This window comes from Strix aluco, chromosome 12 (genome assembly GCF_031877795.1).
Source record: "Strix aluco isolate bStrAlu1 chromosome 12, bStrAlu1.hap1, whole genome shotgun sequence".
NCBI lineage: Eukaryota > Metazoa > Chordata > Aves > Strigiformes > Strigidae > Strix > Strix aluco.
The window spans coordinates 8,272,114-8,295,869 of NC_133942.1; the positions used below are offsets into that span (position 1 = coordinate 8,272,114).

The 23,756-nt window shown below is 43.6% G+C and overlaps 2 protein-coding genes across 7 annotated transcripts in view; one reads left to right on the forward strand and one right to left on the reverse strand.

The window, feature by feature from the left end:
- Positions 1-8,066, reverse strand: part of TLN2 (talin 2) — a 209,931-nt gene extending 201,865 nt beyond the window's left edge. For 2 of the 4 annotated variants that reach the window (XM_074838033.1, XM_074838028.1), the window contains exon 1: positions 7,078-7,166. The gene's annotated coding sequence lies outside the window, so the exon portion shown is untranslated. Of the gene's footprint in view, positions 1-7,077; positions 7,167-7,474; positions 7,567-8,046 lie in introns of those variants that run through there. The other 2 variants (XM_074838031.1, XM_074838029.1) reach the window with 2 other exon arrangements.
- Positions 7,305-23,756, forward strand: part of LOC141929006 (C2 calcium-dependent domain-containing protein 4C-like) — a 34,279-nt gene continuing 17,827 nt past the window's right edge. The window contains exons 1-3 of one of the 3 annotated variants that reach the window (XM_074838040.1): positions 7,311-11,874; positions 12,302-12,401; positions 13,550-13,678. Coding sequence is in view for 1 of the 3 variants with exons in the window: in XM_074838037.1 (XP_074694138.1) it covers positions 11,867-11,874; positions 13,550-13,678 (137 nt within the window). In the remaining 2 variants the exon portion in view is untranslated. Of the gene's footprint in view, positions 12,402-13,549; positions 13,679-23,756 lie in introns of all 3 variants that reach the window. The other 2 variants (XM_074838037.1, XM_074838039.1) reach the window with 2 other exon arrangements.

The following is a 23,756-nucleotide window of genomic DNA, read 5'->3' on the forward strand; positions in this document are numbered from 1 at the left end:
AGAATTGTGAAATTTAAATCCCATGGTTTCTTATATACCTTGCTTTTTTTTTAGGCAGAATGCATTAAAATTTGGCTAGCACCTTGATCATCATGGCAATTAAGACAAAAAGGCTACTGAAAGCCTTTACTTTCATGAAGTATGCAAGTAAAGAACTAAATTTTAAGATTACTGTTCAAGAAGTCACCAGAGTACAAACAGGACTTCCCTAAATCTTCTCATGGAGCAATTTCACTCGTGAAATATTTGCATTAGAGCTCAGGCAACCATCAACTGTCGGGATGAAGAGGCCTGTGCTGCAAACCAGGCAACAGCAAAAAAGTTGTCAGGAGAGCGAAAGTGACACTACTTCCTTCCCCCTGAAAAATACAAGAAATTTGCAGACTTGGGCTTTCTAACTGTACTGCACCCTTAGGTGATCACATACTGAGCATAACTGTTCTTTTCCTCAAGATCATCAAGTTTCAAATGACTATTTTCCATGGTACTAGAGGGCTTTGTGTTCATGTTGGATGGTTTGCTGTGACCTCTACAATGGGGTTTTTCAAGACTAGACCATTTTCTTTCAGAACAGCCACACAGCAGTGGCTAAGCATCTCCCTGTAAGAGGCAAGTATCTGCATGTTCTGGAATGAGGTGGCCATTTTGAACAAAACAGGCAGCGTGCAACAGGAGAGGAGAAAGACTGAAGTGCCATAGGTCCTCCAACTACCCACACCTATGGATGCAGGTAGCACCACTAACAGACTATCTTCCTGCTCCTGGGAAAAGTTTGTTTTGGCCTTTGCCAAAGTTTGTTGAAAGGCCTTTTCTTTCTTGGCTCTCTAAAGACAGAGAGGACAAAACATCACTCACCCATACAGCACCTGTGAACCCATTTGAACTGACCCCTTACATATCCTACGTCTGAGGCCTTTGCATGTAGATGACAAGGCCCATTAGATACACTGCAAGCCCACTTCTCTCTGTGTCCGGGTTTGTTCCGTACTTAATCCATAGTCTGGACTGTCCAATTTCACCAGGCAAAGTTTAGTTAACTACCCTTTCTTCACAGACTTCAGTCTTCTGTGCATTCAGTTGCACCTCTCTCCTCAGCTGCTTTTAAGTCTGGTTAGTATCACAGTGCAGCTGAACAGGCAACCCAGCTACAATCAGGCTTATCAGGACCTTACTCAGAACTGCAAACACAGCCACTGATTTTATTTTTTTTTTAAATTAAAAAACAGGGTTGATACATACTACAAGATCTTGGGTTCTTGCTTGGGATCTGTACATCCTCAGTTTTTGCACATAACACTTCTGAAAAGTACTTTAAACATCACAACAGAGTGATCTAATTTCCCACAGCCTTTGCTTTTTTTAAACTGAAGTTGGACATTTATCTCTTCCTCCCTGTAATAGGGCCTTTAGTGATACCCTGACCCAGAAGATGTGCCACTGGTTCCTTCTATTTGACCTTGCATGTGGGCTGTGCAGTAGTGGCTCCCACTTGATCCTTCTCCCAGGTAGTTCAGTTACCTTCTCGCCAACAGGAGATGTTTCTTTATACTGCAACAAAAATTAATCTAAGAAAATCTGTTAGTCAAAAATGGGAAAATTACAAGGAAGAATTACGAAACTTGCAGGCTACAAGGAACTACAGCATTCAAGTTTGGTTTCCTGATCTCATTTACTCATACATTCATTTGTATCCCCATTGCTGAATTTTGACTGTGTCCTGGTATTTCAACATTTTTATTGTGTCTAAGCATTATGTACTTCAGTCCTAGACCACCACCACATTCCTGCCACAACCCCTCCCATTAAATTACCATAGGTCTCTTCTTCAACAGGGATTATCAGTTCCATCAGACATTCACAACCTGCTTTTGCTGCTTCCATTCTCTCTGCCAAATGCCACCTTGATGTTTCCCCACTAAGTAGCATTTGGCACATTTAAACTGAACAAAGGAAAGAGGTACTTGCCATAAATCCCTTTAGGGCTAACTAATGTTTCCACCAGCACAAATTCAAGCCTGATTTTTACTATCAGTAAGTTTTTTAAACTGTTTTATGCTCACTTATTTCTATCACCTATACCTGAATTTTAAATATCATATTCCAGAAAAATCACAACTTTCCCACTAGTACATACCACCACTGTATATAAAACACAGTACAAGCTAGACTTGAGGTAGCTGAAACAAGGGGTTATTTACCATATCACAGATACCAACTCCCAAGAAAGGTAAGAGAGATCATTATATGAAAATAAACAAGAATACGTAACAAGAAAAGCATTACACAACTCTGAAAGCTTTTCTAAACTGAATACAATCCTATTGTTTAAGATGTTCTCACACCACTACACCAAACACTTCAGCAAAACACTAAACACTCTGATATACTATAGCAACAAATCACTCTACCACAGCTGACAAATGTAGATGGTTATTCAACTTGAAAAACTAAAGCAGCCCATGTAGTACCATTGATTCTTTATCACCTTAACTGTTAATTGCTGTGATGCAGAAGACTGAGAGTCTCCTGCTTATTCCTGGGTTACACATCACTTTTTCGTGGAAATAAGAAATCTCAACCTTACAAGAGCTGACAGATAGAAAGACACAAGGTTCATTTACAATTCACTTCAGTTCACACTTTCTTCCTACTGCCCAAACACAGAAAGATGAGCTACCTACTGAGAATGCAAGGAAGGCAGTTTCAAGTGCCAGCCTAACCCATCTTGGCAGAAATTCAACTGGTTGCTGTCAAGTAAAGGGACTACAAATAAGAAGTCAGCACTGTAAAGATATTTTAAGACAAAATTTATTGTTGTATGGTCACCCTCACCTTGTGAAGTCAGTCAGTGCATCTCCTAGATTTATGAAGATGCTTGGCTAAAGAAGTGGTGGAGCTTTGAGAATTGAGGGGGTGGATCTCTGGGGATAGAATTCCAGCTTGCAACTGGAAGTGGAAAATATCAAAATGTTATCACAATTGCTTCAAGTACACAGGCTAATTCAAACTCAATTCCAAGATAAGCATGTGTCCACATAACACACACAGGGAAATGGTTCTCTGACACTACTATGGAACAGGTTTTCACAGCAGCATTAGCAGGGACAGAAACTTAGAAAATTCAGTGGTCACAGTTACAAGTCTGGCATCAAAACTAACCACAGGCTCCTCTCCACCTTCTCATCCCCAAGTATATCAGTCTCACTCAAAAGGCATGTCTTTACTGCACCCAGAGATAGAAGGCCACCATTCTCTAGACACTGATCAGACCCAGGATTTCAGCATCAGGATCAGCCTAGCACGTTCAAGGCAACCAGACATTCCTTTTGAAAAGCAATGGATTGTTTAATCTCAACAATAAAAATAAGGCATACAAGAGCATGACATCCATAATCATAACAATCTCATCCACAGAGTTGCAAAAGCCTAGATTATTCTGCTTAACATAGCCTCTAGAACTAGATGTAGTCAGGCTACTCTGAAAACAACCCTCTGCTTTAACATTTGCATCTCCCCTGACCCCAAAAGTTCTTCAGTTCAATATAATTTATACTCTTATAACCATGTGTGGTCAAAAGCAGAAACCCAGAAGCAAAAACTTGTATTCCCCTTCAGGTACCAACAGACAGGGCTACCTGAAACTACAATTTCCAGCTATATACCAGCAACATTTGTCTCAACTGACACACTAAAATCCAAAAGTAAACAAATTAAACCTAATATTCAAAATACTGCCTATTAAGACAGTCTCCCCCCATTTGCAACAACACCCAACCATTTTGTTTGCTGTTCTCAATTTGCCTCAGCATTCTATTGTCTGCAGAAACATGCATAAGCAGACTTGCCAAATTTTTAAAGATTCAAGAGCAAAGAAAAAAAAAGAATTTTTGAAAGCTGGATACAGTGGTCTGTAAACACATTCACACTTCTTTTCTAATTATGGCCTGATGCAAAGGCAGCATCTGGATAAGAACTTCTTTGCAAGAAACTGCATATTTCAAAAAAAAATCAGGATGCCTACACATTTGGCAGTTTATTGAAATCTCTGAGGTTCAGACAGGACTATGAACTGAGAATTACTTCAAATGGTGGTTTGGGGACTTTAATGCTAAAATTATGGATTGGAATGATACTTCTGCAAATGGTATTGTTCACATTTCATGAACATACAACACTGATATCCCAACAACTACCTGACAAATGTCACAAAAAGAAATGGTGCTAGATGTCTGCACTACTGTCTAGCTGTGGTGACTAAGTACTAGCATTTTTGGAAGCTGCCTAGACCTTGCATTTGCAGAGATTTAATAGGTATGACATAGGTAAGCATATGAAAATGACACTATCCAAATATTAATGCTTCAGAACATCCTTGCTGTGCAGAGTCAAAACTTTGTAGAAACAATACCAAATAAGAGAAGGCTTTCACAGCAAGAATTTTAAGTCATAATGAATATTACACAGTTCAAGCTATACCACAGCCTGACGTTTCAAGCCCACTCCCCCCTCTCCAAAATAAAAAAGACTTGAATCTACTGTAGTGGTGTTTTGTACTAGTCAGTTACAAATATAACTATAGATGCATTTCCTAATGTAAGTAGAATTCAGTGATTAGAATAGCTGGCAAATGATGAAAGAAGTCTAAGTAAAACTGTACAACAAGACTAGCTCAGAGTAAAATGACTTAATCCTTTGCAGATCAAATGCAAGTTCATCTTTCTCAACATTGTCTACTCCTAACCAATCTATCCATCACACATACACCAAAAACCCTCTCGCCCTCTCAGGCACTACTACAGTGCAATGGCAACATTTCAAATCAGCTTAAATTAGGCTGTACTACATTCCATTACATGATATCATGCAACAGATGTTACTCTAAGAACACACAGGACAATTATTCAGGGTAAACGTCTATAATTCGAATGGTAAAATGAATGGGTATCCTATATGAAATTGCTATAGTCTTCATCAAATTTTATACTGAGATTAAGGACTTAAAATATTGCCCACGTTTGCCACAGTTAACCCAAAGGCTTAGATTGGCAACCAGAAACAAAAAGTATTCTTGTCTTACTTAAACTCAACAATTTTGCCACCAACAGATAAGCTAGATGAAAATCCCACTTAACCCTTTAGTTCTGCAGTGACCAGTGAGTTAAATGAGGCATTGTGAAACTCACACAAAACACACTTCCCAGAGGCAAGAGATTTTTTTCCCCCCCCAGCTGTGTGGTAACCTCCGATCTCAAGGTACCGCCTCGAAAATTTCATGTATTGAAAATTAAAGCAGAACACGTAGTTCAGCCAATTTAATTCATAGTAAACTGAGTTAACAACTGTACTGTTGGAAGAAGGGCTGACCATTATCTTAAACAGATATGAAAGCTTTTCATATACCACAATTTGCAAGGTTTTATAACTAACACTGGCAGCTTGCACTTGTACTTGCAACACATTGCCATTCACATATGAGTAAGTGATGTTTTACATAAGCAAGAGAAATCTCAGAAACATGTTGCTTGCTTGCTTTTTAATCGTATGGACATTTTTCCACAGCTACCGGGCTCCCTTGATGATGCAAAACGCCTGATGCCTTTAAATAACATACTTTCAAATTCAGAACGGGCTTTCTGGTTTGAAACTTAATATGGTTCAAACTTGGCTCTAAAATACAAGTCTGCAAAATAAACTTTTAAAAGATTTGTAGGGAAGGGGGCAATTGTTTAACAGAGTTATTTCGATCAATGAACATTCCCATGATCTTTCTAACGAGGTACCGCAGCAGCATTTTAACACGCAAAAAGTAGAGCCTAAAGAAATCGAAGTGGCTGGTCAGCAGAACAAAAGCGCTACAGAAGGTGAGCACAAAGACAGCAGAGGCCCCAGCTCCCAGACAGGTGTTCCCACGCAGTGCCCGGGCAGTGGCACTGTGTCGGCGCCCTCTAGTCGCCCCAAGGGACGACTGTGCCCTGCACGGCACAGCCATCTCCTAGGGTGGCATGGAAGAAACGGAGGTGCCAGGACACGCAGGGGGACCCCAGCCCACAGCGTGGACAGGCCCTCCGCAAACACCCACTGCCGGCTCGCACCAAGGGAGGTTTTGCACTTTGGTCAGTGGCGGGCACGAAGCCCTGCTGCACCGGGACAGGTAGCCCAGAGCCGCTGGCACGCTCACAGGCCGGCCCCGGGAATGGGGAGGCGGCAGAGCAGCGCGGCTCACCCGCCCACCCATCCGTCCATCCATCCATCCTCGCCTGCGCTGCGCAGGGGCGGACGCGTCCTTCCCTCCCCTCGGGGTGGCCCTACGAGACCGGCCTGCGACCCGCTTCCAACCCGAGCCGTCCCACGGGTCTGGTGGGAAGAGGCGGACATATGCACAGATAGATGGATACAGATACTCGCGTATACACACGCGGCACGGTCGTCCTTGGGAGGTCGTCGCTTCGCAACGCGTTGCGAAAAGGTTTTTTTCTATATCGCGGTCGCCAGTAGCGCCCAACGGCGAACAGTTCCGTCCCTCGGGCAAACCCACCCCCCGACCCGGCCACGCCAAGCTCCCCTAGACTGGCAGCGAGGGGCCGGGAGGAGCCGGCCGGCCCAGCACCTCCCTCCCATACCGACCCTATACGGCATTGGGGGGGGAATCCCAAGGGACCGCGGTTTCCCTCCCACCCCGGCCCGGCTCCTGACGAAGGGAAGGTGAGCGGGGCCGCTCTCCCCCTCCTGGGGCCACGGCACCGGGCCGGGCTGTTGCTGTCCTCCCTGGAACCGGCAACTTGTTGGGCGGGCAGCGCTCCGCGCGGGCGAGGCTGTGCCGGACGGAGCGCAGCTCCCGCCTCCCGCCGCGGGACCGGCGACCGGCAGCTGCCGCCTGCCTGGCTGGCGGGGGGCAACGCAGCGCCTACATGCGAAACGCAGTGGCAGCCGAGTCGCCGCAGGCACGGAGCAGCTCCGCGCTCCCGCCGCTCAGCCCTGCGCGGAGTCTTCCCCCTCTCGGCGGCTCAGCACGGACCAGACACTCCATGCAACGTGCAACGGCAGGGCAGGACAAGGGGGTCCTCGCGGGGCTCCTACCGGGAAAGCCGTTACTGTAGCATTGCAAAGCGCCTAAGCCCCGCTGCTCGCTCGCTCGCTTCCTTCCTTCCTTCCCCCCCGCTCGCCTGCTGCCCGCTCCCGCCTGCTCCGCCGCCGCCCGCAGCTGCCGCCGCTGCGGACTCCAGCGCAGACCCCCTCCGGGGAGGGCAGGAAGCGCGTCATCAGTCCGGGACCGCTCCACCGCCCTCCGCCCGGCACGGCCCGGCCCGGCCCGCTCCGCCGCCGCCCGGCCCACGGCGCGGGAAGCCCGGGACGGCCGCCCAGCCCGAGCGACCCGTGGCTCCCGCCCAGCCCTCCACTGCGCCCGGAGACCGGCGGGAGGGGAGCCCCGCCTCAGGCGGCCCGCCAGGCCCAGGGCTTAGGGCCCCCCCCTCACCTGAGCGAGACCGGGAGGCACCTCCGCCGGCCGCGGCCCTTGCCGAGGCGATGAGGTAGCGTCGCTCCCGCTCAACCCGTCCGGGACCGCAGTCGCTGGGGGGACGACGGTTCCTCAGGGAGGAGGAGGACGACGACGACGACGAAGAAGGCCGGGGGAGCCCAGCATTTTTCGCCGCGAGGAGGAGGATGAAGCTGTGGGGCACAGCGAGCCCCGGGGCGGGGGTATCGCCCGGGCGGCCGCCGCTGACGGCACAAGGGCCGCTGTGGAGGCGCGAGGCGCCGGGCCCCTGAGGCAGCGCGCGCGCGGCCTCGCGCCTGCCGCCGCCGCTCGTGCCGGCGCTGCGCGGGGCGGAGGCGCGCGGTGCTCCCGCGCTGGGCGGGCTCCCTGTCGCCGTAGGCCAGTGCTCGCCCCGGGGGCTCACAGCAGCAGGCCGGCGCTCGGAGCAAAGCTCGGCTCCCCCCCCACACCCCGCCAAGGGCTGTGCCCTGGGCCGGGCCCGTGTCCGTCCCAGGCACCTGGGGCGCCGGGATTCCACCCAGGGCCTGTCAGCGTCACCCAGACACACGTACCTGCTGCTCGTCGACCTCAGACAAAACTCTGTGGGCAGACACGGCTTCAAGATAACAAAAATACATGGATACAGTCAGAATGCTTTGAAAGTGATCCAAACTGCCCTTGGGTTTTGTTGTATTAAGCATTTACAAGTAACAGTAGCAAGAAATCAACTGCTGTCACAGTGAAGGAAACTCGGGACTTCCCTTACACATTTTATATGGTTTTAGCTGCTCTGCTACCGTTATACAGCTGTGTAAATGGCTTCCATATCAATATATTGATATGAATAGGAGAAAAGAAATAGTGATGGAAATTTAGTCCCTTATGTGAATCAGTTCCATATATACTGGGGCCTCTATCAGTAAAACTGCAACAGTTAAAAATCATGCAATTGAAATGATGGAATCTGATTTAGCTGAAGTACAGCCGTTAGTAAATATTTTTACTTGTAACTAGATCAAAGAGCTGCATCACTCTACACCTGGTTTTGCCTTCAACAGTAATTTTGCTCCAACAAATTAACCTTGAGACACTGAACTCACATACAATTGCACTGTGACACAGTCCAATATAGTTACCCTTGTACCAACACACTTCTTGGTGGGCATGTTTAAAACAGTCTGTAGTTACAAAAACTAACTGGGTTATCTTACACACACTACAGAATTAAAAGCATCACAATGTTAACATCCATAATAATCACTCTGAGCTGTGTCAGCTTCAGCAAGGAACAAGAAGTGTCTGCCCTCTTAACTAAAATAGAGACTACACAGGGTGTGCTTTATAACTTACAAATACTTTACAATATACCAGTTTTACAAATGATTTGTTGCTATATTTGTTACTAAAGAGATACTATCATGTCTGTTACTAAAAGAAGTGACAACTTCAGTACTTCTTGTGTTTTAGAGGTAGTTTTGCAGATGTAAGTTACCTGTGAACAGCTGTAACATTTTGCATAAAGAGCAGCTTTTTTATCCTGGCCTTTTACTCACCATAATGATAAGCTTCCAACAATGCGGCTTTCCCTATTCATCATACAACTTAAACTCCCCTCTTACAAAATATATAATCTCTTTGCATATAATCTCTTTGTGCAGTATTATCCCATTTGCTGGCTGCAATACTGATTCAAAAGAAACTTCCTCTACTCCATTGCTATACTTGATTGCACTAGCTTTTTCTGCCTTATAAACTTCATTTTTAAACTTTTTCCTAGTTTATGTGTTCTCTCACATAATAACATGCAAAGCCACAATTCCAGTTTCTATTGTTCTTGTCATTTCTGTGTTCTGTTTCCTCTCAGTTGACAGGAAGACCATTTAAATCTCTCTGCTGCATTGCCCTCCCAACAACTCCTTGGAAATCTCTTTATCATGATGTCAGCAAAAATACCCCCCAATCCCAAAGAACAAAATTTTACTGCAATATGGAGTGCAGTGGCGAGACCAGGCTCCCCTGTATCACTTCTGTGTTTTGCTACTCCCAATACCTCTGTGTGTCTGGACACGTTTACTATCTCCCTTTGCACCCAGCTAGTGACTTGCTCTGGGGCACAAACCACCTTACCAAATACAAGGGGGTGTGAGCACACGCCTGGGTTCTACAGTAACAATCCATGATAATACTATTACAATAATAAATGAGGTATCCTGTCAATGTGTCATTTGAGGATCCAGCTTTTGTTATTTCAGTGATGAGAAATATCCACATTTTTGCTGCAGTAAGTGGATATAGAGAACAGAAGTATAACTTCCTGGTTCCTTTATATTATTTCAACTTATCAAAATTTGCAGATAGGTGTGTTTCCCTTGAAAAATAATAGTCACAGTATAGATGAACCTGAAAGCACTTACATTAATGTACTTGCATAATCCAAACTTCTTTAGCATTTCTTTTCTATTCAGCCTGCCACTGGTTTCCTGGAGTATTGTTAAACTGATTTTACCAGTCATAGCTGCAGAGTTTGAAATACTAGTATCTGCATGTCGTAATAATCTCCTGAGATTAAATCAGACTCCAGTTGCCGTTACCAGCTGTGACAGGTAATGTTTATGATTTGTTGTGATTGGTGGAAAAAATAACAATTTTTTAAAAAGAATATAACATTTCTAGGCTTTATTTGTATTCAGAGAACATTTTAAAATTAAGATACGCTATCAGGCATCTGACCATTTCTGAGTTTATGCTTTCCTTCCATCCCAACTGTTCTAACACTTTATCTTTCCATCTCCTAATTACTAAACCCCAGAGCTTTAAGGGTAAGCGTGTTTTGTTAGAGCAAGAACTACAACAACCTTACGTGCTTCTACAAAGTGAAATGGATTGGCGTGTGAACATGAAGGACATTCTCCAGTGGTTTGCCAGGTGGGACAGTAAGGTTGAAGACATTTTTTTTTACAGTTTAGGGGGCAGATGTTAAGCAATCCCCCAAAACAGAGGCATGAAACATTTACACAAACTATCCATAAATGCTGTCTTACTTGTTCATAGCCCTCTGTTAATCCTTGTATTGAGATTATTTTAGGATTCTGGTACTTAAAATAGCCTGTGGATGACAGAAACACTGGCATAGTTTCAGGTGAACTAGAACTTAGTCAAGCGTGTGTGCAGGGGCCTCCAGTGAAGTATGTTATAAACAGTTTTCCAATCTGTCATTTCAAATACATTTTAAATCACTGTCTCGGAACAGCTCCATTAAAATGCAGCATAAATCATCCCCAAGCATGTAAACTAGATCCTGTGTGTGTGACCAGACTACTTTAATGAAAGCTTTGAAAGATAAATTTAAGACACGTAGTTATAAAAATGGCATTTATAATGAGTCAAACTTATCCTTGATCAGTAATGTTAGGCAAAAGTCAGCACTGTCATTATCACTTTAGCATTAGCAGACAGTAATATTATAATGGTTCTGAGTGCACTCACTCAGTTGCCCTGACCAGTCTCACCTGGGGCCTCCACCCACACCCTCTGCCCCATGAGCCCAGGAGCTCCATATAAGCTCAGCCCTGGGCCTTGAGTCCCTGTGGGAACTTGGTTATAGAATTATCTGTCTTTAATTATGGGCTCTGTTGGTTTGGACTGTGATCTGCACACTGAGTTCCTACTCTGACTTTGAACCTGACATATATGGACCTGCTGTGGAGATCAGTAGATGGTATCTGACCCTGGTTACCTTCACTAGGCATCATCCTCACTTGTAGACGGACTTCCTGACTGCACCTTGTATCTGCTTTATTGATGTGAACCTTTCTAATGATCTGGGTTTGGAGTTGAACCTGTCTGCTATGCTAATACCTGTCTTGTTACTCTTGCTTTGGTACTGTAGGATGGCTTCTGCTGGCTGTGTTATTGTATGTGATTCCTAATTTCCATCCTCTAGGAAGCAGCTGGTCCTTGCTGCTCCCTAGCAGATAGAGGCTAAGGTACAAACTAGCTCCTCAAGCTATTATAATACTTATGTATTCTTTATTGTTCTAATAATCTTGCTACGGTTTGTGTTATCACTGTTGAAGGACATCTAATTTTGCTAAGCATTAAGCAAACATGAAATAAAATCTCACTCCTTACTTTGAAGAGCTTACTACCTAACTACACTGTAAGGAACAGCAGATTGAATGAGACAGATAGGGAGTGCGAGTAAGACATTAGTGGGCAACATCACATACTTCTGTTTCCATCAGTAGCCTAAGCTGTTGTCTGTTACTTTAAAGTGCTGTAGTAAAGGCAAGTTTGGAAGAGATATGAAGGAGATCAGAGAAAGAATGAGTCTACCAAGTTAAAACTCTTGGTAAGGAATACTCAAGACCAAGACTGCAGAAAACAAAGGAGATGTTTTGGTACGTAATCTTAAAGGGAACAGCAGTTTCAAGAGCTGAAAGAGAATGAAGGATAGAATTATAATTCAGATCTGATTCCCACAGAAAATGTCAGTCCCAGTGAAGTTAATGGGACACAGATTTGGCAATGTGGGAGGTCAGGAGACTAAGAACAAGAGTAGCATCTCTTGGTTGTATCCCACATAGTATGCAGAGCAGAAGGGTCATAAATTGATCCTCTTGTCAATCGGTCTGGCTGCCCTCAAGCATGGTATGTCTATTGTCAGAAAAATCCTGACTCCCAAACAGTAGTGTTTTCTGTAATGCTGCCCCTTGGAAGGCAACCCAAGTTGCCTTTTGATTACAAGCCCCCTGTGGCTTCTGACAAACATATTTTAACATTAATGTTTGCAGCTGAACTACATTCTGGTCTGATGAACATTTCCAGGTTTTTAAAACTGCTGTGGGAGGAATCGGAAAGTAAACATGAGGACTGTTGTCCACAAACCCGTGTGCATCTAGCTAAGTGATAATTCTCAATATGAACAGTAAGTAATCCAGAGTCTTTGGGTTCCAGATACTCCTGAGTATAAATATTCACACCATTCTTGCTGGTTTTTAAAAGTACCTACTAAATCAGCATTTATTTTTAAGAGTTTGATGCTTTATTTAATTTTTTCTTGTCCATATCCAAAGATAACGTAAAGTTTGCTGCACAAAGTACACATGGAAATATTGTATTACAGTTTTGAAAATAGGATTTAGTCTTCTAAACTGCTTGGGTATTTTACAGAGTGATCCAAATCAGATCTGACTTGAATGGAATTATGTTGAACTCTCTGCTTTGTCTGAAATTCATATCATGCAGCAATAATGGTGTTTTTTCAATTGCCTGTATTTTAAGGATGCTGATAAAGCACTGGAGCAATGCCAGGTATTTTAGGAAATACATTGCTGTTTCCCTGGCTCCCCAGATGTTACAATATATTATGTTTCTTGCTGGAATAAAGAGTAATTTTTGCTGTATTTCTTTAACTATGGTGATTCAGTGTTACGAAAAAAATCTTCACCTTTAAAATGAGAGATATTGTTAGCACCTTGTCTTCAAACAAATCGTTTAGATAACATGCACTATAATGTATGTAACTGTTTCCTTTCTCTTTTACAATCTCCTTCAATGACTGGCAACAGCTGTGCCTCATTTTTATCATGTGGTTTTATTGTTCAGAATTACTGATTATTTGTTATGATTTATAACAGCAAAAGTCTTTGATGCTTTAAAACAATGAAACAGACTTGGACATATTTAAATGAATCCAACAGATGCATTGTCTGAGTCTGTGCAGTACCAAAGGAGAGAGCTATAGTTGACACAGGATTATTTCCTGCTGGAGGTTTGCCAAAGAAAAATTGGCGGCAGTCACACTATTCTTTATTGCGAGTCTCCTCTAATGTGTGCGTTTAATAAAGCACTAACATCTGGGCCCACAGGGTAAACTTCATGTGTACAAACAGTGTAACTCTTCAATATTTATTTGCAAACTTTTCACTCAAGAAAAAACATCCCAGAGTATCAGTTTTGGGGCCATGTGCTACTTTAGCACTACTTTGTGTTTGTGGAGCTGAAGTATTAGATAAGCCTTGTTCCTTCCTGTGCCTCCCATTCAATTGCTGTGTTCTCTTTATGGCCACGCAGGGATTTCCATGGCGTGGCCCCAGGCTTCTGCAGGCAGCCAGCACTGCTGCAATTATTGATCTCCACTGAAGAGCCAAGGAATGAAATCACAGGAAAATGGAGCTGTGTCTTGGGATGCTTACCTCTAAGGTAAGACACGTGGTAGGGCAGAGCACAGGAAGACATCAGTCATCTTGGCTGACAGGAAGCATTCATTCCTGAGTCCATTTCTCCCTACCCTAATTCTGTTTCTTTCCCTCATCCTGGTACCTCACCTGATGTATAGCAATTTGAGTGGGTGCTGTAAGTGAGTGTAACTTGAGCATGGAGCTGTGAGCACAGGCAGGTGGGCTTGCATGTTCTGCAAAGGCTTGTGATTCTGGCTCTTTCCACAGCAAGAAGGAAGCCCTGCTGAGTGCTTACTGCTGCTGTACCAGGTTGCTGGCCTTTTAAAATAGCTCTTCCCATACCCTGTGAGAATCTGGTATTTCTTCCTAGATCTTTGGATTCCTGATATGTCTCTTGTTGTTTTTGTAGTATGTGAACCAAATCCTGTGGCCACCTCAAACAGAAGTGAGAAAGTTCCCTTTCTCTTGCTTTTTGTTAAGCAGTATACCTACATACAAACATAGGTTATTGTGTGGTAGAAATATGCTAGTGTATTTACTCAACACTATCTTACTGTATTGCTGACAAATACTCATGTCATGTCTGAGAAAAAAGCGAGGTGGAAGGTAAGGGAAGTTAGTCCTCATTGCTGGTGCCAATGCTTTGAACAGGTTGAGGAACTCTGAAAAAGGTCCCAGTAAGTGGATGGAATTTTCTTCCATAAACGAAGTGGCTGCATAAAACTACACAATCAGTGACTTGGAGGGACAAAAGGAGTTACTATAAAGAGGGCAGTAGCTTCTTTGTAGTCTGTTTTCTACAACAATGTCTTAAGTCAGTTTATCCAACTCTATCCAAATGGGTAAAGAATGCAATATTATAAAAACCTGATGAAGTAGATCAGCTTGTACAAGGACTGTGTGGGAAGAAAAGAGCCACTCCTGACACTGAGTGGGAGAGTATAATTATATATAACTCTTAACTTTTGCATAATGTATCTTAAGGGTAAATGTGCAAGTGGAGTCCTTGCTTGCTCAGCACTGTTAGACAACCTCTACCTGTGGGCATGTTCTTTGTGTGTATCGGGATGGCCTGTATTTAACTTTTAGATGATGTCTAGATCTTGTGATATTCTCTTTTTGCAGTGGCCTTTTATAGATATTTGTGCTAGTGCAGTTATTTCTGCTTCCTCCTCTAATCAGAGCACATCTTGTTGTTTGTGCATACCCAACCAGGTTTATAAGGCTAACATACTCAACCAAGTAATTAATCATTTATGATTTTCAAATTCATACATAATCAGCTTTTCACCCATGGGAATAGCAAATTAGATCTTCCCTCAGTAAAATGAAAAATTCACACTCTTCATATGAAATCACTGACAGCACATAATTACTATAAAAATATAAATTACATGGAATAATTTAAGAAAAAATAGATCAGTGCATCCTTTATTTTGTTTCCTATGTATCCTTATTGCAGGCCGTTTCAAAAGTAAGCTGCCTTTTCTGTGACTTCATTGATAAATCTCTTGACTGTTGTGGTCTCTTGTTGATGTATTAAGTCAATAATGATTTAGCAGCCTTTTTTAAATGATAAGAGCAGTTATTAATGAGAACTGTACTACTTTTGGCATGCCTGAGGTCTGAAGGGAACATAAATCTAACAGCCCTCTGTTAATTTTATGCTCAGCTGTGAGACACCTTTGTACTTTCTGGATTTTTGGGACATTTTAGCGTTCAGGATTGGCTTCACTTACGTTCAGTTGCCTTACCTCCTGCTGGGTGGTGGGAAACCAAGGATGGCTGGCATTGCTCCTTCTCCCATCCTCTCTGTTTCAAGCTACATTGCCAGCCCTGTGCTGCACATCAAACCCCCTCTCTGGCCATCAGTCCCTGCAAGAGGCCATTTCCATCCCTTTTCTGCTGCCTGTGTAATGCAAATGAAGTGGGGTGCCCTGGGGCCGCTAATGCACGGAGATGTAACTACACGCATTAGAACAGGGCTAAACATTCTCCAATCTTTTCTTTTCCGTTTTAAAGATCTCATAACAGAAGAGTCTATTAAATCTACTAATTGTAATCAGGACTTGTGGATTTGGCAGTTTTCCCTTACTCCCTAACCAGCTTTACTATTTCTGCCAAGCCACCCCTTCCTTTCCAGAGCTGACCCAGCACTTTGCAAGTCTGGACCCGAGACAGCCTGTCCCAGCTCTGGAAAACAGACCCATGGATTTCTTTCCACAGATGTAATGAATTCTGCAAAATGGCTTGTTCTTTGATTGTATTCACCACCTCAAGGGCAAAATTCACTGTTTCAGTGCAGACTTGCATTCCTTCCAGGATGGGTTAGTCTTCATTGTATTACATGCTCTCCTCCTCATCTTGCAGGAAGGGGGAATGAGAGCACAGCAAAAGCATCAGCTCTGATGCTTCCCTTGCTGGAATATATTGCATATGAATGTGAACTATTATGCGTTTCATGGTCAGTTGCTAATAAAAAAAGGTATCCCGCAGCAGGGGAGCAGTACAAGGTCTTTTACATCACTGCAGTCTTGTGCTCAGGGAGTGTGTTGTGGGATTTTTGAAGTATAGTAAACCTTTCTTAATCATGGAGCATGAGTTTAGACTTTACTGGGGCATGTATCCTAATGGGAACCTGGCACATACTTAGGCCCTTACATACCATTCTACAGCCTGCATTGTGCATATCTGGCTTTATAGTTTGTATTTTTTTAAGTGCCCTTGCGAAAATTTGATCACTCAAATGAAGCACAAAACAAGTACATTCCCTTTTGAATGGAGTAGGTGTCTGTGCAAATATGTGTATACCTGTACATGCCTACCTAATTTATTTACCAGAGAGAAGCAATTAGTAATGACCTTGGCAATTTGGGCAGAGGTGGTTTTTTTTTAACGTAATGCTGTAGATTTCATTAAGACTTAAAATCCAGACAAGTTGGAAACTGGCACGTACTGTATATAAAGATGCACATAACTTTGTATTTCAACCTTGCAAGCAAGATTATTGATATATAAATAATTTCTAGTGAGATGAAGGTATATACATAGGTTGAAAGCATAGGCAGAGTTGAGGTTGGGATTTTTCTTTATTTTTGAACGAGGCTAATCTCTTGGTGTTTGGCAGGGCTAGATCTAAGCACAGGCAAAGGAGGCAGCAATAGGGATGGCAGAATGGGCCCTGATAGAACCCTGAAAACCAGACTGGCAGCTGCTGCTGCCAGGAGAGGGGATGAGAATGTACAAAACAGCAGCTACTTCGGGAAAATGGGGCATGTGAGCCTTTTCTGAATCCTGGTCACTTTCTGTGGCAGAAAAAGCCAGCTCTGGGTGTAACCTAGGCACTTCATCCTCAGGGCAGCACAATTTAGTTTGCTTATGCTGATTTGAGCCAGCTCTGGTGGTTAGCTTGCATTCACTGTGCCTTCCAAATAAAATTAGCCACTTTACGTAAATCAAACAGACATCATTCAAAAAACAACAACCTTTAAATAGAAGTGGTTTATGAGAGGTGGCAGACATTCATAGATATTTACAGTCAAAATACTTAGACCTGCATGAAATTAAATATGAAAGAATAACAGAACAATTGAGGAAAAACTCACTGTTCCAGCAGAGCAGCAAGCTGTGGACTCTTATGAGGTCTGAAGTCAGAAGGAGAAGTGGCAAGATGGAGAAATACGAGAGTTGTTCCAGATGTCAAAGTTGCAGAGAAGGCTCTCGTGTTATTGTGAGGCTTTGTGAAGGGACTTAGAAGCAGCCAATTCTGAATTGGTGGAGGAAGCGAGGGATAAAGACAGTCTATGAATAATCATCTCATTAATAAGTGTTGCTTTTACTTTTCCACAATTCTATCCAGAAAGAACTGTAATAATGACTCCAATTGTTGCTGAGTCCAGTGAATAAGTTTCTCCAGTGGCACACATCCAAACATTTCTGTCTTCTGGGCTTTATGAGATGGAATACTCTTCCCTTGCCTAGAAGCATGATGTCTTCCGTGGCCACTATACTGGCCAGAGATCTGTACTTCTGTGTAGGAGTCCAGACTGCAGATTATTCCAAACATCTAAATAAATACAGCAGAGGTTTATCTGCACAATTTTAGGTGCAGCTACCTCTATGTGAAATGAATATTGATGGATCTGGCAGGAATTTTTCTATGCTGGGGCAAAAATGAATCTTCATTATTGCATGTTGAGGAATGACACTCAAGTGCTGCAATGTACAGCACTCAGTATCTGGGGATAAATCATCCATGCGATTAGATGTGTAGTCAATTGATCTATATGTTACAATGCTCAAAAAAAATCCACTTTGTTAAATGTATTTCTCACAGAGTTTCAGTAACTATTGGCACCACTAGATCCCTTTCCTGTTTGTTATGGGTTCTTTGCGTTGCCTCTTTCTACCACTTGACAAAGCCCATTGATTCTTTTTCTATGCCCAGGTTCAGCAGCTAGCATCAGGATTGAATGACTCAGTAATAGCATCATAGCCGAGAGCTGTGAATGTGGCAATGATGAAAAGGTAAAGTCAGTTACGTCTCTAGTGGCATCCTTTTTCTTGGAGGAAAAAATGGTTCAGTGGGCAGGGACCAGTTTTGTAAAGGTACCTGTCACCTAAAAAGGCCAATAGACCCTTGCTGCAATTTTGAAAATCAGCACAAGTCCTGCTAATCTGTGCCCTTATCTGTGAAAAAAACCATCCTTTACTGATGGATCTTGCACCTATTGAAGTTGATGGCACAAATCCTGCTGAAGTCCATGGGGCAGGATTAAGCCTTACCACAGCTTGCTTATGAGCACTAGCATCATTGCTTTCCTGATGAGGAGAAAGTACACAGTGAAGTGATGAGGCAGAGCCCTGTTTTGCAGCTAAGCAGACACTTAAAGGTGTTGCTGAGTTAAGGCCATAAGATATAAGGTCAGATAGTATCTGACCCCTGGCCTGCCAGACATCAACTCTTTCTTTATGCAGGTGTTCAGGGAATCTTAAAAATGGCCAGCATGATGCTGAAGCAATAGCTTCATCACAGGATTAATTGTTCTGTGTTATCAGGTATTTTTTAGAGAGCTGGGAATGGCAACCCATGTGATATGATGTGCTGGGCTATTCCATTCACCGCTGCTGCGGTTGCCAGGATCATTTTATAGAGTCAGGCAGTTGCAGCAAGCAGTACTAGATGGTACCATTAAATGTAACCATTCTGCCTTAGGGATGGTTGTGCCTCAGCATACCTTCAGTAACATGTAATGGTGCCAAACTAGAGATATCGTACAAATTACAAACACAGCTTGCCCAGAAATGCTTTGTATCCCTTAAGTATTTAATTCAATTTTATCCTAATATGATTTACCCTAGCAGTTCTACTTGAATTTTACTTAGTGTTACTTTATACTTATAAAATTGAAATGGTTAAATATTTCTTAACCACCTAGGGAGGAAGAAGTTTGTCTCCTGCAGCAACAGAACAGGCTCTGTAGTGTGCTTTCCACTGTCAGTGCCAGCCTTTGCCCTCAGAGGCTGGCATGCAAGTTTTGCAGATATCTCAATCTTTGCCTAGGAAACATGACTTTAGTTTCTTGTGTATTGTACATGTTTGGGTGTAGGGAGCAAGTAGAAAGGAAAAAACCAGATATTTTCCTTAAGTCCCTTGTTGAAGGTAATGATTCACTAAAAATGTGAGAGATTTCTCTGCTTGTTACCTGCCTGAACTGAACTTTATTGTCATCATCTACTGCAGCCCAAGAGTAACAGACGTGGGGAAAGCATTTGTAACTGTGCTTCATTTACAGGTTTAGGAACCTGGACTCCATTTTGTCAATATTTTGATACTGTAGTTACCTTCCACAGTCTTGTGAACATAATGTAGCCCTGTGTACTTCTGTTGCACAAACTGATTTGACAGAGGGAGTTGAACAGGGGAGGGAGGAGGGAGGGAAAATTGTGCAGTCTCTACGTTGTTGCAGTTGCTACAATGTGGAGTCATCTGTGCCGTAGGGGTAACCACAGATCTCTGTGCCCTAACCTTTGCCTAGGAGATAGTAAAAGGGCTGTCACTGACACCCTGTGAATTGGACATGGTTGAGCAGCATCTGTTGCATATGTTTGCAATGGTTATATCTCCTTTTTGTGAGGTGGATATTGGCCTTGGAGGATTTGCCAAAAACAGAAAATAGAAGTTGGTATTTGCTCTACCAGTTTATCCAAGTAACTGATGAGTAAGCTGATATGGCCATGTCTCCTTCTAGAACCCAGTCTCTTCAAGTAATTGAGCACGTTGGCTGTAAGCAGGAGCAGCCTTTTTGTGTTAAGATTTACAATATGAAATCGTCTTACACTTGATATTCGCCCCTGTTTTCTCCTCTTTTTATGCATCACACTTTAGTAAAGCAGATTTCTATTTGCTCAGCTGAAACCTCTCCAAAGCAGAGACTGCAATCTGTTGTGAGCTAGTAAGAGCAACCAGGGTTTTGCATGATCGTAGTGCCCTTGTGTTGGGGCACTGCTGAGCACAGGGAATATGATTGCAAAGTATCAAAATGATGCCACCCTCAGACAGGAGGTCTCAAATGCATGTTTTAATGAGTGTCAGAAATTTAAGAATGATGTGCAGCAAGGGGTCAAAGCAGGATGCAGCCTGCCTCATGAAACGAGCAGGGATCACTACTGCTTTCCTGTTTGTAAGGTAGGTAGTGTGCCCTCAATACAGCCATCTTAAATGGTATATTGCTTAATTCCCCATCCTACAGACCCACGATGTGCATCAGTCCTCTAATGTGACTCACTTTTCAGTTATCTGAGAAAGTAAAAGTACAATGTCAATAAGCCATGTCAGATTTCAAACTCAACCCAGATGGAAAAAAAGAATGCTTCTTCCAGTGAAATAAAGGGAAATGAAGGCCAAATGAAAATGCAGCAGTGACTTTGCTTGAATGAAATCAAAATACTTCTGAATATATGGACTAGTGTTAGTGGGGAAACTGTATTCCAAGATGCCATCCTGTTGCACTGCACTAGAATTAATGGAAACTGAAATGACGAACATAAATCATTTAGTCTTGATCAATAGAATAATGTGTAATTTCACCCCAAAGTTTAATTTTAGCTCAGATCTGTGATGTTCCATGTCAGTAACTGGTTTTCTTACTGAAATTTAGGGAAAAAACCTAACCCTGTACCACTTGTCATTTCAGTGGTAAAGCAGAAGGCTTTGACAGGGATTGCCCCTTTCAATCTCTTCTCAAGTCACCAGAGTCCATGACTGAATCATGAGGTCTCAAAGGTTATGCTGCTCGTACACCAAAGGGGCCAAGGCCTAGGTGCTGAGGATTTTGTGGCTTTCCATAGTTCCTCGTCAGTGGCTGGAATTGGCACTAGCTTATGTGGGACATTTTGGTGTTTTTTCAGCAAGTACTGATGTTCACAGTACAATACTCAGAGATGGAGGAGGTTGGGTGAGGTGCATCTCTGTCTAGAAGTCGGGAGAAGGGGCTGGAGTATGTTGGGTTTGTGTGTGTGGTGGGGTTTTTGGTAGTGGGGGAGGGGGCTACAGCAGTGGCCCCTGTGAGAAGCTTCTTGAAGCTCCCCCAGCTCCAAGTCAGACCTGCCTCTGGGCAAGGCTGAGCCAGTTAGTGATGGTGGCTGTGCCTCTGTGATAATGTATTTAAGGAGAACCTGGGAGGGGGAGTTGGAGTTGGGAGGAGGAGTTGTGAAGGAGACACATCTGCAAACACTGAGGTCAGTGGAAGAGAGGAGGAGAAGAGGCAGGGGGATGTGCTCTGGAGCAGAGACCCCCCTCAGCCTATGGGGAGAGGGCCAGCTGTGCCCTGCAGCCCATGGGGGTCACGGGGGAGCAGATGCCACCTGCAGCCCGTGGAGGACCCCACGCCGGAGCAGGGGCTGCACCCAGAGAAGGCTGGGATGCTGTGGGAAGCTCCTGCTGTTGTAGTTTGGTGCTGGGAGGGCTGAAACATGTGGGAGGGACCCACACCGGAGCAGTTGGGGAAGAGCTGCAGCCTGTGGGAAGGATGCACGTTGGAGAAAGTTCATGGAGGACTGTCTGCCCTGGGAGGGACTGACCGCACCCCCCATTTCTTGCCCCTTCCTTCACCTCTAGCGGGGAGGAGGTAGAGAAACCGGGAGCAAAGCTGAGCCCAGGGAAGAAGGGAGGGGTGGGGGAAGGTGCTTTTAACATGTGGTAATGCTCCTCACTGTCTTAGTCTGCTTGTTAAGTGTTGGTGATAGTGGTGTTTGGATTAAATTGATGATGATGTTCTTCCCCTACAGAGTCTGTCTCTTGACCGTAATGGATGAGTCATCCCTCCCTGTCCTTACCTCAATTCTGGAGCCTTTTGTTGTATTTTCTCCTTCCCATACCTGAGGGGGAAGGAATGAGCGAGCAGCTGTGTGGTGCTCAGCTGCCCTCTGACCTCAAACCACGACATGGAGATAGCTGGCTTTTTGAGTAGATGTAGTTGGGGGCATGGCGTGTGACTGAAATCTGTATGTTTTACTGTAAATTTTAGTGAGAGCTGAACTGTTAAGGTGCTGAATTCAGGAAGGCATGTAACAGCCTATGTAGATAGACTTAGGTAGTGCAGACCGTAAAAGCACCTGAGCTATAAGTGCAAGCCACATAATTCAGATGCTGTTTAAAATGTCATTTAAAGAGCCTCTATCAAGTGTCTGTTCACATCACTGAGTGCCTAAATACATCTGCAACTCTGTCACTACACACTTAGTTCCTTTGTACTTTTCCTCCTTGAAAACAACCATAAGCACTTTTCACTGAGCTGGATGGCTTAAATCTTACTGAAGCAGAGCAGAAATCCCAATCAGCTTAGAGTCCACTTGGGTGTCAAAACCTCACCCCTGGTGCCAGCCAGGTTGTCCCACTGTAGTGCAGGTACAGCACAGCCCACTACAAGGTGCTCTCCAGTCATATGTGACTGGAGATGTGCAACAGCACTGAGTGCTGGGAAACAGCTATGAACTGGTTACAGTTTGAAATAGCAAAGATATTAGACAAGGGGAAAAAAGGAAAGGGAGAGCATGGCATTAGATTTTCTATGCATTAGTGACCGTGGAGGGAGTCAGTTACAACTTTGTAGTTTCGCAAGGAAATTTATACTGCTTCAGAAAACTTGGCCACAGGGCAACAGTGCCTACCAGTCTCACAACTTGAAATCCCTTTCTGGCTCTTGGACAGGTTTTGCAGATGTTTCTTGTGTGCTTAGACACTGTTTCTGACCAGCAATTCAATGAGGGAATACTAAGTATTCTCCTACCCAATGCTAAAGTACAGCCCTTCTAACAGGGGAGCTATGCTTATCACCAATTCTGTATTTTAATGCGAAATGTTTGAGGGGAAAACAGTCCCAAAATAAAACCAAACAAATTCCATGAAGTAGGATGCTTTTTTAGACTTATTAGTTGGAACAATGTCAACAGGGAATAGTTCTCAAGTTTTTGTGAAGAGTTTAATACTGTGGTGCAGACTAGATTCTGCTACCAGAGCCCCGTTTGTACAACTCAGGCAAACCTGTACATTTCAGTGTGTCTCCCCAAGAGGAAAGAGGCATTACTTCAGTGAACATGGCCAGCTCTGGGCTTTTGCAGTAGCGTGATTCCTTTCCCCCCAGGTAACTGAGAACTCTGTTCATCACAACATCAAGTAGTAGGAAGTTACGACTGTTATCTGCATCTGTCAAGTCAAGCTGACTTGACAAAAGATGCTAAAATTGAGACATATCAATGCTTTTGAGAAAATTATGCCCTATTATTGCTAAATTCAAGGATTGACTTATGGGTCAGTGAACTGAAAAACATGTAAATGATGCATGGTATATCTTAGTCTCCCTCACTTTTGAATGAGGTATTCAAGATAGAGCAATGAGATTTTTCCATCTCACCTTTTGGCAGGTTTTATGCATTGGTTGCTTTATAATTTCATATCCTACCTATTGGTTTAAAAAACTTCCAGTTGTTTGGCTTACTTTGTCCATATTGTCAAAATCGGGTTAAAAAAACCAAACCAACCCTAGGGACAAACAGATGTGGTTGTGGGCCTATATAATTCTGGGCACTCCTTCTATATA